General features: G+C 43.5%; 1 protein-coding gene across 4 annotated transcripts in view; it reads left to right on the plus strand.

The window, feature by feature from the left end:
- The window catches only part of slit1a (slit homolog 1a (Drosophila)), an 87,936-nt gene that overhangs the window by 50,031 nt on the left and 12,654 nt on the right, over positions 1-25,251 (plus strand). For 2 of the 4 annotated variants that reach the window (XM_031304988.2, XM_031305004.2), the window contains exons 7-24: positions 800-871; positions 1,644-1,807; positions 5,971-6,118; positions 10,260-10,331; positions 12,891-12,962; positions 13,066-13,137; positions 13,400-13,543; positions 15,407-15,570; positions 16,588-16,611; positions 19,362-19,506; positions 19,633-19,707; positions 19,803-19,946; positions 20,061-20,204; positions 20,298-20,464; positions 21,234-21,369; positions 23,152-23,220; positions 23,303-23,374; positions 23,487-23,558. In XM_031304988.2, the coding sequence (XP_031160848.1) occupies positions 800-871; positions 1,644-1,807; positions 5,971-6,118; positions 10,260-10,331; positions 12,891-12,962; positions 13,066-13,137; positions 13,400-13,543; positions 15,407-15,570; positions 16,588-16,611; positions 19,362-19,506; positions 19,633-19,707; positions 19,803-19,946; positions 20,061-20,204; positions 20,298-20,464; positions 21,234-21,369; positions 23,152-23,220; positions 23,303-23,374; positions 23,487-23,558 (1,956 nt within the window). The remainder of the gene's footprint in view (positions 1-799; positions 872-1,643; positions 1,808-5,970; positions 6,119-10,259; positions 10,332-12,890; positions 12,963-13,065; positions 13,138-13,399; positions 13,544-15,406; positions 15,571-16,587; positions 16,612-19,361; positions 19,507-19,632; positions 19,708-19,802; positions 19,947-20,060; positions 20,205-20,297; positions 20,465-21,233; positions 21,370-23,151; positions 23,221-23,302; positions 23,375-23,486; positions 23,559-25,251) is intronic. The other 2 variants (XM_031304994.2, XM_031305012.2) reach the window with 1 other exon arrangement.

Below are 25,251 nucleotides of genomic sequence, written 5' to 3' on the forward strand. Positions count from 1 at the left end.
ACTCTGGGTGCAGTGGTGACCATGTTATGCAGTTTTTAAACATTCAATTAATCATCCCTTGTCAAAAATCATAATCACAGGCCTCTGTTAGAGCTCTCCACCTGAAACAATGTAGACTTAGAAGTGCAGGCTGGGGGACAAAGGCACATTGACAGCCTTGTTATTTTTATGGTGATAGACTGTGTTGTGCATGTGTGTTTGTGGGGTTTTTTAGGGGGTGGGGAGAAAAAGAAAAAAAAAAACATTAAAGGCTGCTTTCATGGCGTGGGTGGATTGCAGATGTAGTGATAGGTTTGTCATAATGGTGTAAGAGGGGTTGGGGGGATTGTTTTGGTGGGGTCTTTTTTATGGGGGAGGAGGACAGGTTGTGTTAAAAGGGGGAGCAGCTTGAAATATGGTCGAGGGTTATTAGGCTGATTGAAATGACCTGATTCTCTCGCTGCAGCTGATGCCTTCATTGATGGTTCAGTGGTGTGTGCATGTGTGCGTATTGTATATTTCTCGAACTACAAGTTGGGGCTCTTGTGATCATGCTTGTATGTGCATGCATGTGTGTATATTTGCATGAACGACTGTATGTGTGCGTGGGAGGTGTGAGGGCTTCCCATCTGCGTGGAATGAGGTGTTATATTCCCAGTGGGATGCAACAAAGAGAGACAGAGAGAAAAGAGACAGAGAGAGGGGTATATTTAAAATGATGGAACGGAAGAGGACGGCCGCAACAAAACTGTTTTTGAAGTATAGGTATAAAAATTCCTCCTCTGTGCTGACGATGTGACTTTGTTCACTTTTTTCACAGAACGCTGAACAACAACAACATCAGCAGCATCCCTGTCTCCAGCTTCAACCACATGCCCAAGCTACGAACCTTGTAAGTCCCACCTGTCCCACCGCAATGCTCTCTACCTCCCTGGAGGTCAAATAAAACTATATTCCACATGCATGCAGTCACAGAGAAAGTGCTGAAGTCCCATTTAATCTCTATGGGAGTAGATGCATTCTGTCATTCCAGGCAGTGTTGGGGAGCAGCCATAACCACAGAGCACCACAGAAGGGTGTGTAGCAGTGCCAGGGGCCATTATCCCCTCTATCTAAACACACACACAACAACAACTGGCCCAGATAAATGAATATAGCCCCAGAAGTATATTGTGCATTATATGTGATTACTAAATCTGAAATTATGTACAAATTAAAATTATGCCTGCTGAAACTCTCAGAGCCGTGACTCCACTGCTCTTGTGGTGGCTTTTTGGTCCTCCTCACTCCTAGTGGGGTTATATTAAATGGCTTTTCTGTTTATGTGTGCACTATGTGTCTGTGCACACAGGTTTGCAAGTTAGCATACATGCTCCACCGCACCACAGAACGAGTTATTCTGGACAGGCACAGCATTCCAAGGAATGCCGTGTTTGGAATATTGGGTTTAGAAAAATCCTCTTTAGTGTCTTTTTTCGAATGTGCCATTTACAATCATCCACGTAGCGTATCATTTAGTGTGTTTCGCCACAGGGATTGGATGTGATGAGTTCTCGAAAAAGAATACACTTTTAATGCTATTTGTGTCCTCAGCTGGTGGTATTTTAGATAGCAAAGAATATATACATATTTTAATGCATCCAATTGTTTCTCTCTTTTAACAGCCGTCTCCACTCCAACAATCTGAACTGTGACTGCCACCTGGCTTGGTTGGCCCAGTGGCTCAGACAAAGGCCTACAATTGGTCTATTCACCCAGTGCACTGCCCCTTCTGAGCTTAGAGGACTCAATGTGGCAGAGGTACAGAAACACGAATTCAGCTGTTCAGGTAAGACTTGTGGAGTTACTTATACTAAACTTTAGAAGAGAGATACTACAAGAACATTGCATTTTATATTGTGTATAGGGAAAGGGGGAAGGGTTTTATAGCATCTCAAAAAGGGATGAAAGGGCAATCTTTTTTTGGGTGCTTTGATCAAATCATTTATGCCATAAACTCCCTGTTCTACCTCCCTCCACTCACTTATTTTTGTGTCAGTGTATTCACCTGGCAGCCACCTGACAACTCCTCTGCCCCCAGGCAACCTCACGGCTCTCCTTTGGCCCTTTCATGTGTCTCCAGCTTTCAGGAGCTGGCAGGAAAATGCCATGACATATATATAAAACACACAGCTGGAGCAAAAGCTGCCCCCACTAACAGTAGTAGCCCTTTCCTCAGTCGTCATTATTCATGCCCTCTCACCTCCTCGCACAAGGATTATTTGGCTTTTAACTTGCTGTTTCTCTCTTGCTGTGTGTGTGTGTGTGTGTGTGTGTGTGTGTGTGTGTGTGTGTGTGTGTGTGTCTGTGTGTGTGTGTGTGTGTGTCTGTCTGTGTGTGTGTGTGTGTGTGTGTGTGTGTGTGTGTGAGTGAGTAAATGAGAGAGAGAGAGAGAGAGAGAGAGAGAGAGAGCAAGCATGTGCAATGTGTGATGGGGTTATCATATCAGGACAATGGAAAAACAGCATGAGAACCTCCACTCCCTACAAGGCCATCTCACTTTCAACACCAGCTGCGAGGGGTGTTAGTGTCTATGTTTGTGTGTGTTTGTGGGTTTGTCCCCCTCTTTCTCTCTCTCTCTTTCTCTCCATGGGATGTGATTTTTATGCAGCCATACGGCGTGACAGCACAGATCATTAACTATTCATCGCCCAGGGAAAGAGGCTCAAAGCGTGGGAGTGTAACGATTCCAGATAGGTAAGGGGAGCCGTGGGTGTCAGGGAAACTTTGGGGTCTGGTAGGACACAGATACAGAAAGTTCAGGTTGACCTGATATTAGCTTCCAACATGTAAGAGTTTGTAAAGAAAACTGTAATAGATTGATTGGTTCTCTGTGAGTCTTAATAGCGAATGGTCATTCTCTTTAGGCAAGACAAACAACAGGATGAAACAAAATCTATTGATGTGTATTTCTGCCTTTCTGTGCATAAATACATGGTCATGCATTTAACACACACAAACACATACTCCCAGTTTAAAGTGGAAGAGTGACCAGAAGTTGAACTCCCAGTGAAGGACTCATTAGGGACTGGCTTGCTGGCACACACATACACACACATATACTTGTGTACGTAGTCTGTGCTGTGACCAGGCCAGGCCACCTGCAGGGGATTTGGGGCGGGGTGGCGCTCAGTTGGAAGAGAGGAAGAGGGAAAAAGAGAGGCATGTTGTTGTTGTGAGAGGCAGGAGAAGGAAAATGGGGTACAGTGCATAGTTGTTGCAAATTATGATGATATTCTGCAGCGCTCTCAGTATTTTTGACTCAACTATTACTCCCAGTATTTTGCTGGGACACCTCACAATATTGTAAATGTTAATAATGAGCAGAGTAACATATTTACTGCTTCACTTTGAGGAATAATGTATTTTTCCAGGCAGTCTTTTCTCATCAATCTAAAAAATCCAATTAGAGTTGAAGAATCCAACACCTAATCCAATATATACAAAATAGCCAAACATATACTAATATAAATATTAAATATTAAAAATATTAATCTGTGTACAAATTGGATTTTAAAAATAACATTTGCAGAGCAAACACATATAGGGGCTCTGTTGCATGACCAGCAGCTCGTGTGTGTCATCCCTTCGTGTCATCCCTTTGCCATTTCTGTAACCAGAGGCAGTTTCTGAGCTTTTCCCACAACATAATGATCCTGTTTAGTTTAAACAGGTGAACAGCAAGGAAACAAACAATATTACTGCGAGAAGACTTCAAATGTGGGTGAAGATCTGTATCTCATTGAGAAAATAAGTATGAAAAATGATGGGCCAAAGCTCACTGCCAATCCATTTTTATCCTAATTACTCATAATCCTCTGACTCTTTTTTAGATTAGAGAAACTTTAGTTTGTCTCCATGGCCTCCGCTGTTATTTTATTGACCAAAACATTTACACCTAAACCCTCTTTATAATTTACAGAAGAGGAAACTCAAAGTTAGAAGCTGCTTGTGCCAATTTGAGGGTTATATGACATAAAATTAATGACTATTGCTCTGAATTACTGCTCCCAGGGAATAATAAATGAAGTAAAAATATTGTGTTTGAAATGAGCAGTGAGTAATGAATTGCTTCAAGGGGAGGCATAAAATACAACTTCTCTAGTGGGAAACAGGGAAGAAATGAGTGTATAAAGAGGGACAAAAGTGAGAGAGCTGGTGAACCCAACTTGTGCGGAAGGGGGATTTGAGGAAAGAGACAAATTGGGAGAAGCCAGTGATAACATTTTGAAATGATGAGAGAAATGAGGTGGAGTGAGGTAAAATGTAAAGACTCGCGAGCAAATGGACAGGAGGTAATGGGTTGCGGTGACAGTCATTGGCAGAGGTACGGGAGTGGAGAGGCTGAAAATGAGGATGCTAAGAGGAGTGAGAGAGAGCCGAAAGAGCAGCTGGAGGAGGGGGGAGTGATAGAATGGTGGAAGCAAATAAAACAAGGGAAATGGGACGGGAATAGAGTGGTAGAGATGGTGGATGGGAAAGAGATAATGGGGAAAACAGCAGCAGGAGGAACAGGGGACGAGTGTACATCAAACAGCTTCACCTCAAGTATACCTGTCAGAGAGCTGTCATTGTTAAGGCCGCTCCAGCTGTGCTCTGCACTCTCCCTGATCCCAGGCCTGTCAAATATGCCATGTTAGATCAGAAGGGAGTTCTTCTCTGCCCTACACCTGATCCCAGATCTGTCAAAGCTTTGCCATTCCAGATCACAGGGCCTCAGATCACGTAGGTTGAGCGACTGTGTGAGTGTTGATTCACGCTCTTGATACTATTTGTTGTGTTTACCTGATTCCCAGATCTTTCAAGGCATCTCGTCCCTTCAGGTAATGGATTTTGATTGGCCGGATACAGTCTGACCTTAAACATTGCTTATTGGTTTATGGTCCAAGAGCTAGAGCCAGTAATTTCATGGTAAAGCATGATGTTTGGCAGCGATCTTTCTTTCTGTTTTAGGGAGTGCAGTTTTGAGCACTGTGCTTTCTCTTTCGCTGACTTCCACCATCACTCACTCTGTCTTCCTCTCCCTGAATTGCTATCTCCACTTCACTCTCTTTCTCTCGCCAACATTTTCCACACAAGCTGAGTGATAGATAGGAAGGTAATCAAATATTCATGGTTTGAAACTCGGATTAGTAATGCTGTGTAAATGAGGCCATTTAAAAGTCTGTTTTATTCATTTTATCTGGGTTAGGCTTACACACACACACACACACACACACACACACACACACACATACCAAACATGCCGTACTGGCAGTGCAAGCGCCCGATCTTCACCATATCGTTGACGGTGCTGCAGTTATTTGAACAGGTATCTAGAGACAGCGTGATGGGCTGTGTGCTCTGTATGTAAATTGAAAAGTTGAAGTGTTTTAGAACAAATGGAAGTGAAGAGGTGGGGGGTTGTATAGCTGAATGTGCAGAATGGCATCAATTCCACCCAGAGATTGCAGACTCAGGAGGAAATCAATGGTTGTTATTGAGAGGCCTTCAATCACTGCTCCAACTCTATTATTCATGTCTTTATTCTCCTCTCAATATACTGTGGCACTCCTTTGATACATAACCTAGTTTCTCAAGGATGTACAGCTTTACAATAAAGTCAAGAGTAGGATGTTGTATTTCTTTTTCTCAATGTCACAACATCCCTGGGAATGTGTGTTCATTTGCAATTCAGTTTATAAAGCACAAAGGGTTGATGACATGAACAGCAGCAAAAGAGTTTGAGCTCCACATGAGTGCAGGAGCTGCTCCATGTCAGCGCACAAATCTTCCAGCAAACAATCTCACCCTGTAATCCTGCTGAGAGTCGTGCTGCTCTCATTGAAACCAACCATATCCACATGTGCTCACACACCTGTATGAGCTGCATATTCCTCTTTTCTCAATCACATTTTCCTCCTGTTTCACTTCTCATGTAGTTTTTTTTTTCTTCTCTCTGTTTCGCTTCAGGTCACCAGGACTCTTCCAGCCCTCAGCCGTGCAGCATCGGCGGAGGCTCTTGCCCTGCCATGTGTACCTGCAGTAACAACATCGTGGATTGTAGAGGGAAAGGTCTCACCGCCATCCCAGCCAACCTGCCTGACACCATGGCTGAGATGTAAGCATAATACATGTTAACTGCAATAAGCAGTGTCACCACCAGTTAAAAAAAAGTCAATGAAATCCACCTTAAAATATCTTTTCAAGGGCAATTTAGTTTTTTTTTTTTTTTTTAAGTATAGATTTGCAGATACATTTAGATGCAAAAGTTATACTTTTTTTCACATATCCACATTTGCTATCAATCATATACAGCTCAGTGTCGATCTGATTTTGCTCAGATTCGGTACAGTAGATGAGCATCAGAACTACTTGGATCTGTCAAATTGAGAGCGTATTGAGTTTAAATGTTTCAGCACAGTCAGTGCAATCTGAGCAGCAGACCTAACAGCTGCATTGTTCTTTGTAGCATGGCACTGAAGGGCATTTGTTTGTGTGTGCACATTAAAGATGCGTATGTGTTTCCATTCCGTCTGTGTATGCTCATGCAGGGTTTTAACAGGGCTGAGAGGATTTAAACATGCATGTTTTATGTACATATGCTGTTCTAGCTTGCTTTTCTCACCATGCATCATCTGGCAGGGAGACATCCATCCATTTCTGTACACTGATACACATGCAGACTTAGTGCAGACTTAAAACTGAGGCTGCATGCTCTTATCGGCTCAGATGGCTGTGAACCGCAGGCGAGCGCTTTGCTATCATCCCTCCCTTAGTTTATCAGTCCTCCAACATCTGTCTGGGAATTAACTGTTTACAGCCCACATGCTATCAGTCTACCGTAATTCCCAGGAATGCACGGCTAGACTTTTCAAGGTAGTACTTTTACTCTCTTTATCAGGGAATTAATGCCTTCGGCAGAAGTCGGCATGAAATGGTACAGCCACACTATGATTTATGCACAGTGAGAAAAAGGGAGGATGAAGAGAGAAAGCCAGCGGTCGCATTGCATGTTCTTCCAAGGAGCATGTGTGTAGTTAGGAGGACACAGCAAGTTTCTAGGTCTCCTCCTCCCAATGGGGTCTGTTTATAAATACCCACTTATATGGAAGTCACAGATCCCATGTTCCCCAACAACCCTGACCCATTTCTAGTGCAGTGGTGTGCTCAATTTCCTAATTTGGACATGCGGTACAAACTTCTGTGTGTTCTTATCTAATTGAATGACCACCCAAGAAATATTGAGGCATTTTAAATCATTTAAAAGTCTTCACACATGCTGCATATTGACGTTGCAGATGTAAATTATTCAGCCTCACCATTGCCTCTCAGTTTTTGCCGTGTGGGTTAGACCTCTTCGCCATGCCCTCCAGTTGTAATGTTCCACAAGTGGAGTATCTTGTAGAGGCTGATGTGATCTATGAGCCCAATAACCAGCGAGCAGCACTAATGGGAGAACAGGGACATGGCTGAAAGATAGCTCTACCATGCACAGGTTTTATAGACAGTAGATTCGCTCTGCAGAGCAGATGAGTAAAGACATTTTAAAAGTCTCCCTGCCCTTCACATCTAATTGGTGTTTAACGGCATCCTGCTAATAAACTCTACTACAGTATGTTCTGATTCATCATTTACAAGACCAGAGTGAAACACTGGTTTACGTCATGGGCATTCCTCTTGTCCTGCCAATCAGAGCCTTACCTTACAGGTTTTATTCCCACAACACTCTTTCCTTTACTCTTTCTCCTTCTTTCTTATTTTTTTTTCTCCACATCTCTGTCTTTCCCGGCTTACCAAAGCACCACAGACAGGTTTGAGGAGGCAGATCAGCGGTGTAGGAATAAAAAGGGATTGGGTGGGTGGTGGGGGGGGGGGTGCTCCACTCAGTAATTTGGTGCAGCAGGTTTGATCTGTGCTTGAAGTTCATTATAAAACCAGTTTCAATTACAGCAAGGCGGGCTGCTGGGTATCAAGGCCAGCCTAATGCCTTGTTAATGAGGCACTCGGAAACTCACATACACACACAAACACACACATGCTGCTCTCGTTATGTTCAAATCGGAGAACTGCAACCTCCCTGCCCTGCTCTCCCCTAATGAATGCCAGTGTTGTGTTTACGGCTTTTGGGATGTGAGCTGGTTTCTGTACTCCTCTCTTGTGAGAACAGGCCCAGTTAGCCTAAACACTACCACAAGAGATTATTATGCACCATGGTCTCTGTCTGCAATGACTGAACTCTGCCATAAAAATCCCCCCCGCCTTTCATCCGCTGCTGCGGTCCTGCCATCCATTTCTGAATCACGCATGCACTGGGTGAATACCCAAAGGCGTAATGTGTTTCCCCATAATGAAAACCATGCTCAGACCCTAATGAAAAGGATGAGGACAATTGATTGGGCTGACACAAACACCCCCTCACAAACACACATACAAATGTTGTGCCTGACAAATTGGATTGGAACCATTGATTGTCCGTCCGAACGTGACTCTGAGAGATTGTTTCTTTTTTCTCTTCTGATTGGACAAAGGAGCTCCTTTGTTGATTGGAGGGATTAAGTTGCTTGCACATATCGATCTCCGAGGAGCCACAAACGTGAGTGCTAAAAAGTTGTCAGACAGCATTGTGTGCCCTTGTCTGGCTCAGATGGTTTTGTTATATGCTGACACACACCGGAGTACCACAGCATGTAGATGCTGAAACACATGCAAACAGCATGTAGAGTGCCAGACTGGTTTGGACCAGTCAGACAGACAGGTTGATGAGAGAACGCGCTAAAGCCACTTGGCCCAGCAATCAGCCGCATGGTGAGGCCAAAGGAACCACAGTGCTGTCACTCTGCCGTAAATCCACGGACACATTGGGACAGGCAGACAAAAACAGATATAAAGAGCATGGACACCGCAGGAATCTGTGGTCTGGAATCACTACTATCCTAAGAATGTCAATTATGCTCCTATATCGCTCCTACCCACTTCTTTGAAGGGAAATGATTCCTGATTGAAAAATCTGGAAACTTAACTACTGTTAAGTGGCTGTGACGAATGTCTAACAAAACATTTACCCCCCATGAATAGACATAAACATAGCAATGCAGGAGGCCTAAGAAGCATGTAATAAATCTGACATGTCTCTAATAGAATAATTAAATCATGTGGAAATGGCCCTGAGTGAAAAAATCACACACTTAAGATAGTGATGGTTAAATATATCAACAATGTTCTGTTTGCCAAGGAGTTATAAATAAATATAATAAATATTTCTCATTTTTCTGTGGTGATAAATTGCATTTTAATGATCTTTAGATTCCGTCATAGCCACTGGACTACCACACCTTGCGCAGGCCTATGCCTCCTCTTATACGGCCAGTTCCTCTGCTGGGAGGCAGCATGGTAGGACAACCAGACAGGCCCACAGCTGGCTCCCTCCGGGCCCGGCTAAGCCTTGTTAAGGACAGTTTTAAAAGCTGTGAAGTGACCTGCAGATAAACAGCCCTCTGCCAGATACACCAGGGAATTGGTCTGGGTCTGAGCTGGGTCCTAAGTAGCAGCCGGCCTGAAACACACAGACATGCATGCCCACACTAATGGGCTTTAGTGATGTCTGGTTCCCCAATACCATCTGAGACTCATTAGAGTTTGTGACTGTTCTGTTCTAAATAACCAATTGTATGTTTCTCTGTGTGTTCACTTCATTCTTTAGTTTTAGTTATATATTTTTATAATGAGACATTTTTCTTGTCAACGTTTTTGCTTCAGCAACTCTTAGGCTTACAGGAAAAAGTAAACTAAAATATGTCATATTTCACCGCACTGCAAAGGTTTCAGTGGACACTTTGCAGACACCCAGAGGATAAAGACACATTTTACAAGAACAAGTGAGATCATTATTGATTTCAGGATCTCATATGAGAACATAAGTGCTGGAAACTGTAAATGTTATACTGTAAATATTACTTTTGGTTGAAGGCCTTAACACCCTCACAAACCCGAAACGGAACCTTTTCCCCTCCAGTCCTTTTTCACAGCACTTTAGTATTCAGACTGTTTATTGGTTCTGAGGATGTTATGACTCCAACATGCCTGGACCTATTACAGCTGGGGTATAGATCTCCGCTAATATAATCAGGCCAATCACCATGGGTCAGAGGTAATGGGAGGATTACTCAAATATGTTGCCATGGAGAAGTCTATTGTTTAGTTAACTGATGGTATCTCCATCTCCTCTTCTCTTTCCTCCTCTGTTCTCCTCTTTTCTCCAGACGTCTGGAGCAGAATGGGATTAAGTCTGTTCCTCCCGGAGCCTTCTCTCCCTACAAGAAACTGCGTAGGATGTAAGTACAGCAGTACACTCACCTCAGGGCTAAATAATACAGTTGAGAACAAGAAGTTGAGGGCTCGAAAAAGAAGCGACATTTGGCAGTCTTCTCATTCCATTCCTAAGGAGCATGAAGTATTTATTTTGTCTGTGCCTAAAGAACATATTCTTGTTCTCAGACTTGGGGTGGCATGGAAAGCAAGCACTCAGATGCTACATGAGCATAATAACAGTTCTCATCTTTCATTGCTGCACACTGGTATTCCCCTGGCTAGTGTTGTGTCCAGTGTGTGTGTGTGTGTGTGTGTGTGTGTGTGTGTGTGTGTGTGTGTGTGTGTGTGTGTTGTGCCTGCATGGGCAAACTGTAAACTGCGGCTGGAATGAGGGCTGAGGCTTCACTCTCTCAGGGAGTGAACAGTGACTGAATGGTAGCTGAGACTGCATGGTTTTGCACCCGTTTAGCCTGCTGTCCGGTCACCCAACCAACACACACCAGTCGGCCAAACCCATAACTCCAACACCACCAGGCCTGACCGACATAGCAGCAGAGACGAAGGAAACAGAAGGGCAGGGAGTTTCTCTGCCCTTCTTAAAGGATTCCTCACTGTTTTATCATCGGAACAGTTTAAAGTTCAAATGAGGTGAATACGGAGCAGCTGACAGACTGGAGCAACTGCTATCTAATTGTAGATCCAAATCTCAAGCGAAATTAATATTTATTTATACGACAATTGATCAACTCGGTCAGGTTTCTGTTTGAGTAAAGAAAACCTTTAAACTGAATGTGTTACAGTAAGTTTGAAACATTACAAAAAAGGTCTATTGCTTTTCAATAAATATGATATACACTTCTGTTTTTTTATGGATTATATAGAAACCAAAAGGAAATAGACTTTTTCATATGTAATATGTACAAACCAGATTAAATAACAAACTGTACTCTGCATTGGGCAGCTGCTGTCTCATTGTAGAGCCCTTGACTCTAATCTCACAGGAAACATAACATAAATAATGCCATTTTTTGTACAAAAATTGTGGAGTCAATCAAGTTAAGTAAAGGGAAACTGTCTAAGTTTAACCCCCCAAAACTGAGCCAGAAACAGAAATATAGTTGTTTGCAATATTATTATTTCCATTAGATATGATACAAACTGTTGTGGTTTTCATAAGACGTGTACAAACCAGATTAAATGGCACTGACAATGTGTTGCTCTCTTCCATCTGGTCTTCCAAACAGACATGACCTGCTACTGTTGTTGCTGCTGCTGATTCTGCATTTAGCAACAACAATGCATGGCCGCATGTCTGCGTTGACCCTCAGTGCCTCTGTTGATTCAGCTGGCTTTGTGCCCTCATTGGCCCAGCCTGTCCAACACCCTCAATATACACTGTGTGTAGACAGCATCGATACATCATAATGAATATGCTCGCTCTCCTGGGGCAGGCTCTGCAGATGTTCATATATATGTTTTATATTTAGTGGTAGGTGTTTCTGATTTACTATGTATGGAAAATTCTTAAAGGTAAAATAATGTCTACGCTTCTTCGCATGTGTGTAACACGTGTGTGTATTTGTTTGTTTATTTGTAGAGGTATGTGTGCAATGCCTTTCCTGACGCTGCCTGTCCTTCTCTCCCAGTAAATGCCAACCACACACATTCTCTTTCACCTTGTCCCAGTTTGGGATGACCTACACATGAACCGCTCCTTAAGACAGGGAAGCAGTACCCGCCGTCACACACCGACACATACATAAACACACCAGTGTCTGAGTTTACAGACACACACCAGTGCAGATGTTGGCTCCTTCGCCACGTTTTCATTTCCAGGAAACCTTAGTCCTTTGCAAGAAGACAAATGGTTACTTATTTAACTGTTAACCCCAAATGAGAAGATATCCCTCTTCTTCACCACATGATGATTTTCCTTCAAAGGTATCCAGTTGACTGGAGTTCAGTCCACATACTCCATTAACTCTCTCTCTCTCTCTCTCTCTCTCTCTCTCTCTCTCTCTCTCTCTCTCTCTCTCCCTCCATCTGTCTTTCTCTCTTTCTGCCCTACTGTTCCTCATTTACTGTTGCATTTACTCACACACACATAAACACATAGACACACAGGCTTAGTGGTTATCCTGTGGGGAGAGGCCTGTGGATCCTATTAACAACAGCTATGTTGAGGCAGTCTACTGTATTTCGCTTTGGATTTCGGCCCTGCACCCCATTTTTACTCACACACACTCACCATGATACAACACAGTGCCTCTGGATAGCCCACAAATAATACAAGCAAATGTTTTGATTGGCTACAAGACTCTAGCCCGCTCCATTTCATCAAATCCCTTGAAGGGACGCACCATCAAATATGGGAGAGAGCTGGAACTCATCTTTATCCAGCTCACACTACATTTGCTACATTTGCAATTGCTTGCCAGCAACATGCAGAGGCCCTTACCTCCACCCCACCTTCCTATGATGGTGACACCCTGGTGACAGTGGGGTCATACCTCCCACAGGAAAAGGACTTTTTCCCAAAACCTCAATTTCCTTGACTAATTCTTCCTTCTTCTTCAACGCAGAGACCTTAGCAACAACCAGATCTCAGAGATAGCTCCTGATGCCTTCCAGGGCCTGCGCTCCCTCAACTCCCTGTAAGTGGTCCCGAGCTGAGTTTGTGCGTGTGCATGTGCATAAATATCCACCCTGTTGTCATTTCTCGTGTCTTAAGCAAGTGTCTGTTGTTGTCTTTCCTAGCGTGCTGTATGGAAATAAGATCACCGACCTGCCCAAGGGGGTGTTTGATGGCCTCTACGCCTTGCAACTATTGTAAGCAGAACACACACACACACAGCCACTCTGCTGATACACTGCAGACATATACTGAATACCAGGCGTCCTTTACTCCCACTCAATCAAGGAGTCATAACCTTCAAACAAACTTTGTACCTGTGCATATTTTTATTAGATGGAATGTATAATGAATTAATGCATAAAGAAACTCTGACAAGCTGCTTCCCTCTCTCTTTTCCTTCTTCCCTCCTTCTTCCTCCCTCCCTCTTTGTTTCCCCCTTCTTCCGCCTTCTCTCAGGTTGCTAAATGCCAATAAGATTCACTGTGTTCGTGCCAACGCCTTTCAGGACCTTCAGAATCTCTCGCTGCTATCGCTCTACGACAACAAGATCCAAACCCTTGCCAAGGGCACCTTCACTTCACTACGAGCTATACAGACCCTGTGAGTCAAACACGCACATATGAACATGCTGCTGCACACGCTCCGACAAATACTGAGCCGTCACCATAAAACATGAGCCAACACAGGAGTTGTTTACTCGCAGGTCTGTGTAATAACACAGGAATGGAATCATGAGGTGGAGAGAAGAGTAAATCTATCATCTTCTCAAACACGCGAACACACACAGCTTCTGCGGCCAGATCGAAATCAAAAACAGCACACACCACACCCATTCTTTCCACCACCGTTACCCAGACAGCACCAATTCGGTTAAATGAATGTCTCCTTTTTTGTTTTGTTCTGATAAACAAGGCAAACCACACGCTGTTATCAATACAGACCCCACACTGTGGCGTCTATCATGTCTGAAACAAACATGACATGACATTGACATTGGCATGGCATGACATTTTCATCCATATACATGTATGCAAATACAAGACATTAAGACACGTGTTGAAGATGATGGATAGCGCTGCCCCTTGGCTCACCGCACACACGCACACACACATAGGCATCAGAGGCACGTGGTTTAAGGGTCTCAGTCTAAAACAAGCTTTTTGTTCTGTTCGAGCCTTCCCCCAGTCTCTGGTCATCCAAATTGACTACATAATTTGGATGACAGCACACACTCCTTAAAATTAAGTCGTGTTTTAGAAATGTTGATTCAATTTTATGGTCATTTTTGGATGCTGTCGTTTGTGGTCCTTTGTATTGCATTATACTGAGTGGTGTTTCTAATCTTTTGTCAACCCAATTTATTGACCACACATTGGAAACATCTTTCTGTATGACATAATATAGACCATATCAACGACGTTTCATTTCGGGGATTGTTCAGGTGCCGTCGGAAATTCCGCCTGATGTCCCTCATTTCGGCCAGATATCCGTCATCTTCCGCGTTCTTTGTGTTGGCATTTTAAACTCCGGTGGATTTATGAAGACTATGGTTAACTGCTCCTCAGATCTCTGCAGGGTAAATCGAAACAGATAGCTAGACTATCTGTCCAATTTGAGTTTTCTGTTGGACGACTTAAACAACCTTTGAACGTACACCAAAACAAGTTCCTTCCCGAGGCTAATTTGCAGAGGCACCGTGGCTCCGTCCGGTGCTTAGCGCTGCCAAAGATGATTGTGATTGGTTAAAAAAATGCCAATAAACCAGAGCACGTTTTTCTCCCATCCCGGAATGCTGTGTGGCCAGATCCAGACCCTCCTCTGCAGCACTGTGGAGGAAGGTCTGGCATTGCGAGACTAGACACAATATGATACATTAGCAGCACAAACTACTGCCTCCAAAATGTTCATAAAGTTAACTGAGTGCATCACAATGTATCCAATCTATGCAGAAATCACATAAAAAATAATCTAACTGATCTTATTAAATATATATGATGCATTATACGGGACCAAACTTGTAGAACTTCAGTAACTACTTTTTTTAGTACAGTTTGCCCAGAATCATTAATTTGGACATTAAAACATTTTACAACATTAAAGAAGTTACAGACAGACTAGCTGTTTCTTGGTTTCCAGTCTCTATGCTAAGCTAAGATAACCAGCTGCGGGTTGTAGCTTCATATTGACCGTACGGTGGTATTGAATTTATTATCTAACTCTTGACAAGAAAGCGAATACGTGGATTTCCCAAAATGTCCAACTCTTCCTTTAACATGATAAGATCATGTCATTATGATATGGTTTAACTTAAAGTCAATAAGCAATTATTTAAAGGCATTTTCTTATGTTTCTAGGGTTCCAGATGAGAGTCTGTAGTAAGTCTGTGGCTCTGGCTTCTTCTTCTATCTACCTCTCTGACCTGTTCCCCTTCTTTCCAATCCCCCCTCCCTCTCTGTTATCCAGTCACCTGGCCCAGAACCCTTTTATTTGTGATTGTAATCTGAAGTGGCTGGCAGATTACCTGCGCTCCAACCCCATCGAGACCAGCGGCGCCCGCTGCGCCAGCCCCCGCCGACTTGCAAACAAACGTATTGGACAGATCAAGAGCAAGAAGTTCCGCTGCTCCGGTAGGCTGGTGGCTCTGTGTCACTGTTTCCCTCTTATTTCTCTCTGGGGCTCTCTATCTCTCAGGCAGGCTTTGTTGTTTTTATTCCACTTGTCTCTCACTGCTCTACTCTTACTTTCTCTCCGCTGGGAGTGGCTATCTCTGCGTTGTTCCCTCTACCTCATACCTCATTTAATGAGTGATCATTCCTGGCAAAAGGTTTTATTCGGCCTATCATTTGCTGTGCCGGTGCTCCTCAATCAATATCTCCCCAGATGAACCTGGGGCCAAGGAGAGAGGGATCATTCGCTGTTTCTCCATTTCCCCTCCATATTACCACATTGTGAGTCTAGTTTCACATTCAAACCGCAGTGAGCTGAGATCACCAGTCAAGGCTGGTATAAGGGCTAGAGTTTCTGTACGTGCCCACCATTCCTCTGCCCTCTGCCAATCTCAGCCTACATCTCCCCTTGCCCGCTCATCACTCTCTGCCTGCCAGGCTCTGGTTTCCTTCACACCCCCTCATCCCCTCATTCCTCTGCATTGCTCTAGCTGGGACTCACCATCCCCACTCCCTCCACCCTCTGCCCACTATTGTGTTTATGCACTGTGCTACGCTGTCTGGCACTCTGCACTGCTGAGGTTTCACACTTCTTTATAGCCTCATTTGTTTGGCTAGACCTGCTGAAGAAGGGAGTCCAAGCTTTTTTTCTCTTTCTTTTCTCTTTTCCATTTTTTGTCATTTTCCTTCTTTCTTTCTTTTTTTCTTTCTTTCTCACTGTCTCCCTCTTACTCTCTCAGTCACTCGTCCTTAGCAACAGCCAAATATTTACCACCTTTTAACATCATTACTAGTTCCTCCATATTTGCCATACACAGAGACACACTAGGCTTCTCTGTTTAAGTGTCATATACGTTGAGTCATGTGTCGTCATATATAAGCTTTATATATGACTGTTCTGAAGCATAGCGACACCACAGCTATGCAGGCCAGACTGGTCTCACTGACATCCGTCCCTCTTTCTTTTCTCCATCACAGCCAAAGAGCAGTACTTCATCCCAGGTGAGTGCTTGTAAATGTTCAGACCTATCATTGTCTTCCTCTTTTCTTTAATTGTCTACCTGCAGCCATGTAGCAGCACCATTTTTCCATTACACTTCATTTAAGAAAAACTCTCCCACAGGTTAAAGGATAATTGCAGTTTATTACACCTTGGGTCTTATTTTCATAGTTTTGCCATCATTTCTTTCGGTGATAATTACATTTTATTTACCAAGTTAAAGAAGAGAAAACAAAAAGAGGCAAAATTATTACCCAAACTGCCTCTTGTTTATTGCTATCACAGTTTACAAACCGATTTCCTAGTTCAACTTTGACCTACCATACTTGCAGTAGTAATGTCCACACAGTTTTCCTGCTCAATGAGGGATTATTGCCAACACTTCCGTTGCTCTCTCTTTTGGTTTTACCTCCACAAGTTCTTGAAATAATGGCCAAAACTATGAAAGACCCAAGTTGTAATGAACTGGAATCAACTTTTAATGTGGATGATGGTAGGATTTACAGAGGAAATGATCTGCACAGAAGAAACTTTAGGTATGGAAAGGTCAGTTGAAATGTGTGTACTGGTGGTAGTGGCACTTTAGGTATTTATACAAATGAGAGCAGCTAATTGGGCCTATGAGTGACTGGACCAATGTGTGCATCTTAATGGCATATACGCGCGAGAGCGTCTGTTTCTCCTCAGCTCTGTTTTCCTAACAGTCTCAGCAGATAGAGTCAAAAGGAAGTGGGTCTTTGCTTTGGCATGAGCACAGACAGTCACTCACCAAGAGGGGCAGAAAAAGAGGGAGGGAGAGAAGGACAGAAGGGGAAGGAAAGTGTGTCCTTTCTATCAGTAAAAGCTAAAGAAAATAAAGCCCACCAGAGGACCCAGATTCCTATCAGCGGATGTTTCCGGACCTCTTAACAAGAGCACTTCCAAGAAAATAACTAGGAGGAGCAGTGATGTGTGTCGAACTCTGTGTGTGTGTGTGTGTGTGTGTGTGTGCGTGCGCGTGCGTGTGTGCGTGCGTGCGTGCGTGCGTGTGTGTAAATTAATGTGTCTTTGTGTGCTGAGCTGAGATAAAGCTCTACACTGGCTTAGAGAACAAATGGGAGTACTATGTAAGCAGAAGGAAGATCAAAGCCAAATGTGATTAATGAGAATTTCACCCTCCCTGAATGATAACAATAAAAGCCTCCACAATACACACACATGCACTCAATACACAAAATCCCCGACAGTACGGGAATTCCATAATAAATTGATAATGAGAACCAAGCTGCAAGGAATTATGAGAACTTCAACAAATCCGGCGATGAGTCATTTTGCGCCTCAGAGAAGGAAAAACCTCATCCCTCTTCTATGTGTTTTCTCCAGTTTCATTTAAATCTGCTGACAGTAAAAGTGTCCCCACCACGCACTTGTGACGATGACGATGACTCAGGCTCACGAATCTCCCCCGGCTCCTCTACATCCTCAAGATCAAAGCGCTGTGCTGTTATTTCATTGCTTCCCCTGAAGCAGGAAATGCCTTTTCCTGTTGTCTGGCCTAGCGAGGGAAAGTTCCTTAATGACCTGCATTACTGTGTCTATCTTCACTTTCCACTGAGCCACTCTAAAAAGTGACACAGCTTCAGAAAAAGTCATTGCAGGGGCAGCCAGAGGAAGTCATTTCTGTTTATGCAAATTAACTCTTCAACCGTATTCTAATAAAGTCAACGATGAGGGTTTGGGTTAAGGTTCTGGTTTCAAATGTCGCTACATTTATTTAGACAGATTTTTGATACTCAACCATAGGATTTTTGTCCTGGTTGTTTGAGGTTTTCCTGCTCAGGATTGTGGTCTGGTTGCCCTACGGCGTTCCGCTGACGTCATCTCCAAACCTCAGGCAGAGAGGTGCACCGATGTGAGCATGTGAAAAAGCGAGCGGGACACAAAACAATATCCTAACAGAAAACGCTGGGCTGTTCCATCTAAATGGAACATATGCACACACATAAGCTCTACACGCACATATATACACAGACACAGAGACACAATACACACACTCACAGACACACACACCCACACACTGTTCTAAGTGGCTCCCAGCGCTGCTCCATTATTGAGCAGCCATGATGTAACTAGCAGCACGCTTTTTGGCACGTAATGTCTATTCATAGACAGAGGAGGTGCAGGAAAACGTCCCACACTCCCCATGCTGCCTCATTCTTGCTCTTCCTCCATCAGGACAGACGTCTCTCTGCACCTCCGCCACTCACCTTTTATTTCTCTCTCATCTGTCTCCTTTCCCTTTTATGTCCATGCATTTATGTCCGTCATGCCCTCCTTTTTCTTTTTCCATGCTCTCCTCTCCTTTGCCTTCACCTGTCTACGCACACTTCCTGTGCTCTCTCTTGGGTGCTCTGCTTCATTAAAGCTGGCAGTCCAAATCCTCTTTGGCATCCCTATCTCAATCTACCCTCCTACTGTTCTTTTCACCCCACTGCTCCCACTCTATTACCTCTCTAAAAATGACTCACCCTCGCCCCCACCCTTCCATCCCCTCGGCCACACCCGTTCGTCTCTCTCCTGCGAATGGTAGGAGAGCTGCAGGATGTTCTTGAGCGTGCCTAAGGTTAAAGATTCGTTAGGGAAGCTGCCTTTTAGGTCACAACAGGACAAACTACTGACATTCAGCAGCATGGGAAAGTGAGGCACATACGTATATATTGTTATAAGGAAGCGCTGATGTAATTTTGTGTGTTCGCATTTTTCTCCTGTTCAGGTACAGAGGACACCCGTCTGAATAATGCCTGTAACAGTGATCCAGTTTGTCCTCCCAAGTGCCGCTGTGAGTCAAACGTAGTGGACTGCTCCAACCTAAAGCTCACCAAGATCCCTGAGCACATCCCTTCATCCACCTATGAACTGTAAGGATTTAGGAAAAAAAGTCTATTGTACACTGCTAACAGGAAAAGATATGAGACAGAATTGAGCCGAGATAGCATGAAAAGAAATGAGAATGAAGTTGTCTATTTCAACTTTTTTCTTTCTAGCCGCCTTAACAACAATGAGATCACCGCTCTAGAGGCAACTGGAGTGTTTAAAAACCTTTCCCAGCTGAAGAAAATGTAAGTAAAACTTTGATATTACTTTTTAACTTTAACTATCAACAGTCATTCTCTAAATAGTAATTTACTTCTCTGACATGCTTTTCTACCCGCAGTAACCTCAGCAACAACAAGATCACAGAAATTGAAGATGGGTCATTTGAAGGTGCATCATCCATCAATGAGCTTCACCTCACGGCCAATCAGATCGACTCAGTCCGAAGCGGAATGTTCCGTGGCCTTGAGGGACTGCGCATGCTGTGAGAGCTGCACAAACACATACAATTACACACTCAGGCACGTTGATATTTCTGAAATGTAAGATAATATTTCAGATTCTTTAGGCTAAGGTGTTTCATTTCTTTTCTTTATAGGATGCTGAGGAACAATAAGATTAGCTGCGTCCACAATGACAGTTTTACAGGGCTGCACAATGTCCGCCTGCTGTCTCTGTATGACAACCAGCTGACCACAATCACTCCCGGAGCCTTCGACACTCTGCAGACTCTCTCCACCCTGTGAGACCCTGGCATACACACAAGCCTAGCTTTAATTGTGCATTTTAATGTTACAATGCTTTTACAACCTCTCTTATGCTCACTTTATCCCAGTAACCTTTTGGCCAACTCCTTCAATTGTGACTGCCGGTTGGCCTGGCTCGGCGATTGGCTGAGGAGTAGGAAGATTGTGACCGGTAATCCTCGCTGCCAGCGTCCTGCCTTTCTGAAGGAGATCCCTCTGCAGGATGTGGCTCTGCCTGACTTCCGCTGTGAGGAGGGTAGGTGGTGCCAAGACACACAACCAACTGCCTATCATGATTTGAGTCTCATTCTGTTTGTCCTTGTTTAGACCATCTCTGAGCTTTTGTTGCAGCTTCTCCATTTTAAATGAAGTAATCTGGCTCTTTGAAAGAAGATAAACATCTCCAATATAGCAGATGACCTCCACTATGTGTGAAACTTACCTGTCTGGTTCTGACTGATGAAGATTTTAACGTTGCACTCTGCTCCACAATACATTATGAACAAGAGCTGCTTAAAGTGTCTGAGATCATCTTAAATAATGGCCGCTATTGTGCGACTCTTTTGTTTACGGAATAGATTGCTACTCAGCAGTTCCTAAGCTGCTGGTCGATGCCGGGCTGAGTGGTGCTATTGAGCTGTTTGCCTTATTGACCAGTCAGCCTATTTGCACCTGAATGAATGTTAGACTTGTCTTCAGGCCTCAGGCAGCTTGCATTCTTTGCTCTTGCTGGTCGATATTACATTAGTGAGGCTCCTCTCTCTCTGTCTTATTTTACTTTCACAATTGTCACTTCCTCTTTTTTCATTGTCTTAATGCCTCACCATCATCTTGAATGATTGTGCTGTTTTGGCACTGTCTTGCCTTTAGGTTCCCTTTGTCTTTCTCCTCTTTCTACTGTTTTTTGCCAGGGATGACAGCTATTCTTTTGGCTGTCCTCCATGTCTTTCCTAGCCTCTTGGTCATTACTCCTTTCTATTCCTCTCTGGTATCTGACTCCTTCTATCTCCTTGTTTTTTTCCCAGGCCAAGAAGAGGTGTCAAGCTGTGTGCCCAGACCCCAGTGTCCCAGTGAATGTACTTGCCTGGAGACTGTGGTGCGCTGCAGTAATAAGCATCTCCACACGCTGCCCAAAGGCATTCCCAGAAACGTGACTGAACTGTGAGTTCCTTGGAATTAATTATGCTAATTGCATGTGTATCTTATCAGTTTGAGTTCCAGGTATTATTCTTTCTTTGTCTGGTATTGATGGAGGCAGGTCTGGAAAGGAATCCAAAGGAGATGATATACTGTAAAAGGTAGAAAGGAGCTTAGGAGGTATAAAAGAGATGAGAGTTAGTGAAAACAGTGGTGGCAAAGAAAACAGATCTCATCATTTGGAGAACGGGAAAGGAGTCAATAAACCCTGCAGTTATTCTCTCAGACATTCTTCTTCAGTGTTCCCTGCAGCCCTCAGGGCTAGCACTGATGTCACTCTCACACTCAGAGCCAAGGATCAGTGTGTGTGTGTGTGTGTGTGTGTGTGTGTGTGTGTGTGTGTGTGTGTGTGCATATTTGTGGGAGGGCCAAAAGCCTGTCCACAGGAGCATAGGGGAGCAAGAGGACATTTTAATGAGCAGTTTTCAATGGGAAAGGAAGGGAATGGAATAGGTCTGGAACTTTCCAATACTGCTTCAAGTGGTTCAGACTAAGACACACACACACACACACACACACACACACACACACACATAAACACACACACTCACACTCGCTGTGAAAGCCTTAAGGCCGGTCATTGTCCCAGCAGGTGTGACCAGGTGTGCCCCTCTGTTCTGGGCTTTCATCTAGTCATCTGGAGAGTTTGCTACTCCATCATTATCCTAAGTGTCCTCTGCACCGTCATTACCTATCATTACTTCTGAACCTAAGGGCCCCCCTAACTAACCAGCAACCCCCCCAGCCCTTCCCGTATAGAGTACAGTCAACAACAATAGCAGGAAAAAGCCCCTGCAGCTCCGCTCAGAGGGACCAGGACTCTAAATCTTTCATTTATCAGGGTGACAGCCCTCTGGTAGCACTTTGTGTTGGCAGTCAACAGGGTGGATGCATCCCTGCAGGCATGATGTCAACTGTGGTGGAGTATGTTAACGCACCTACAAGTGTTTGTACCTCTGTCACTTCAAAAAGTGGTGTGCTGCTGGGTCACATTCAGGAAATACTGCTATACAGAAAATTCACAAAAACGTCACTGAATGTAATTCAGTCTGCCGTCTTTCCCAGCTATTCAGTCCCAGTATTAAATATAACCCAGTATGTGTCTGGAATACTTATACAGGAGGCTTAGCCTTACTTCCAGACATGAGACACAATGTTAAGTAAAAACATCTGAAAAAAAGTAATTGAAAGACAAAACAATCTGCTGTTTGGTGTGACATTAGATCAAATTGAAAAGAAAAAAAAATGTTCTGTGTAAAAAGTGTGATGTCCTGCAATAACTGCCTTAAGCTCTGCACCTAACCAGTTCACAAAGTGAAACTAATCTGCTCACAAAAGGCAGAATAAAATGTCCAAATGTAGAATTAAATCAACTTTTAACACCAGTTTATATATAATATAAGATAAGGCACTGCTGCCTTGATACAGTTTGGCAACCCCTCAATAAGTACTTTTCATTTTGAAATTAGAGGACAATTTACCTTTTTAGAATGTTTGTGAATATATATATGGAATTTTCTAGACTAATTTTAGACTTTTAGATCTCCCTTTTATTATTTTTTCTTTTTCTATCTCATCACAATGTCCACATTGTAGCTGTTCTGGAGGTATATCACACAATCTTCCTCAGCATCAAGCTCAGATATATTGTGAAAATATATTTTCAGGATAATATATTGTATTTTGGTCTGAATGGATAATTTTCTGCCACTGACTCTTTACTTAACTGTGTGTCATTTTGTTCAGGTACCTGGATGGAAACCAGTTCAGTGTTGTACCAAAGGAACTGTCTACCTTCAAATACCTACAGCTGGTGTAAGTACTTGTCTGTCTGCCTCCTCTGTCTCATTGTGCAGATCAATATAGTAAGCATATGCCTTTTAAATTTTCCTTGCAGAGACCTGAGCAACAACAAGATCAACTCCCTGACCAACTCGTCCTTTGCTAACATGAGCCAACTCACCACTCTGTAAGTCCTGACCAGCCTCAGCCAAGAGCTAGTATTTCATTCCGGTGCTGACAGTAGGATGGAAACAGATGAATTTTATATACATGCATATGTAATTATTTTTACATTGCAGAATCCTGAGCTACAACTCCCTGCGTTGTATCCCCAAAATGGCCTTCAGTGGACTTCACTCTCTCAGACTGCTGTGAGTTGATTTTAATATTTTAAATGCATGCAGACATATGTGTGTGTTCATTTTAATGTATCGGACTAGGGTTAAGATTAGGTTAAAATCCTATTTTTAATACATTATGTATCTTGCTATTAGAGAGATTTGATACAAATCATATGTTTGAACTGTTTCTTTGTTGTCACATAGCTAATGCTTAGAACAGCACCTTCATTTGAGGCAGTTGAAGTTATTTTGAAAGACAAGTACTGAAACAAGATAAGACTCACTTTCAGACTAAATGAGTTATTAAGGAGGATATTTTTGCAGCTTGCACTGACTACAGAGGCGGTGCAGCAGATGCTGAGAATCTTTGATTGACTCCAGTGCACTGAAACACTTATGACAGCTTATGAACACACACACACACACACACACACACACACACACACACACACACACACACACACATACACACAACCTCCGACCTATTTTCTCTGTTTAAATGGCAGCCACAGGAGCAGTGGCAGTGTTGTTCCAGCTTCTTCTCCTGCACACACCTCATCTTCAGGCATCTTCCCAGTCTGCCTGTTCACCTCTAAACACCCCAAGCTCATCACTGCCTCACCGGCAGGGCCAAACACAAGCCCCTAAAACCCACTGTACAAAATCACTTTGACGCTGATTACCAGCGAATGTTTTGCCCCGCTAACCGTAATTGTTTTGACTCTGCCTCCGGGCTTTTGTGAAGTTATGAAGTCTTTGATTGTGCACTCTCAGTGACCATGGGCTCCCCATGGTTGAATCGGTCTGCTAAATAACTGAGATGTAGAATGTAAATACGTTCGACAGATAAATGACGAAACCAAAGCCAATCTTTGGACCTGCATCCAAAGATACAGCAGCTGGATGCCTCACACTTTAACTCAAATGAACAGTTTAGTTCTGCGAGGGAGAAACAGAGACCAGGCCCAGCAGCACTCCTTATGAGATTATGTATGTGTGTGTGTGTGTGTGTGTGTGTGTGTGTGTGTGTGTGTGTGTGTGTGTGTGTGTGTGTGTGTGTGTGTGTGTGTGTGTGTGTGTGCGTGCGCGCCTGTATGCATAGCTTATATATTTGTCATCTACTGGCTTGGTGCCCGTTAGTATGTGTGTGGGAGTAAACTTATCGGCCTTCCATGTGTGCTCATAGCAGGCACACTTTTTACTACTGACAACAAAGCTTCAACAAAGCCTCTTTTTACAGCGGGATTCGACTAAAGTCCCAATCATTACGAGGCACAAAGCATGAGAGCCCTTTTAGCGTGGAATGAGAGTGAAACTCGGTCATCATTAGCTGATGACTCCTTGCTAGCCCGGGTGCGTCGCTTTGATCTCTAATGAAGCTGCATCCGTTACTTCTGCTCTTACTCACTCACGCCACCTTTACTTTTAAAATATTGCAAGTGTGCTAGACGCCATGTGAGGTGCTCCCCCCAACACCACCCGCCCCACACACACCACACAGGCTTAGAACTATATACAAGCTCAGAAACACACACACATACGCACAGACTGTCTGGACTACCTTATTGTCTCAGTCAGAAGGGAGTCCAAATGAAGCAGAAAACTTTGATGTCTTTACTGCTGGTGTGATCAATCATAAGCCTCCCATTAAATGCCAATTGGTGCCATGGCTTTTTTGTTTTACTAAGCAAGGCTGCGTGAGTGCAACAAAACTGAAGCGACA

Source organism: Sander lucioperca, chromosome 15, assembly GCF_008315115.2.
Source record: "Sander lucioperca isolate FBNREF2018 chromosome 15, SLUC_FBN_1.2, whole genome shotgun sequence".
In the NCBI taxonomy this organism is placed as follows: Eukaryota; Metazoa; Chordata; class Actinopteri; order Perciformes; family Percidae; genus Sander; species Sander lucioperca.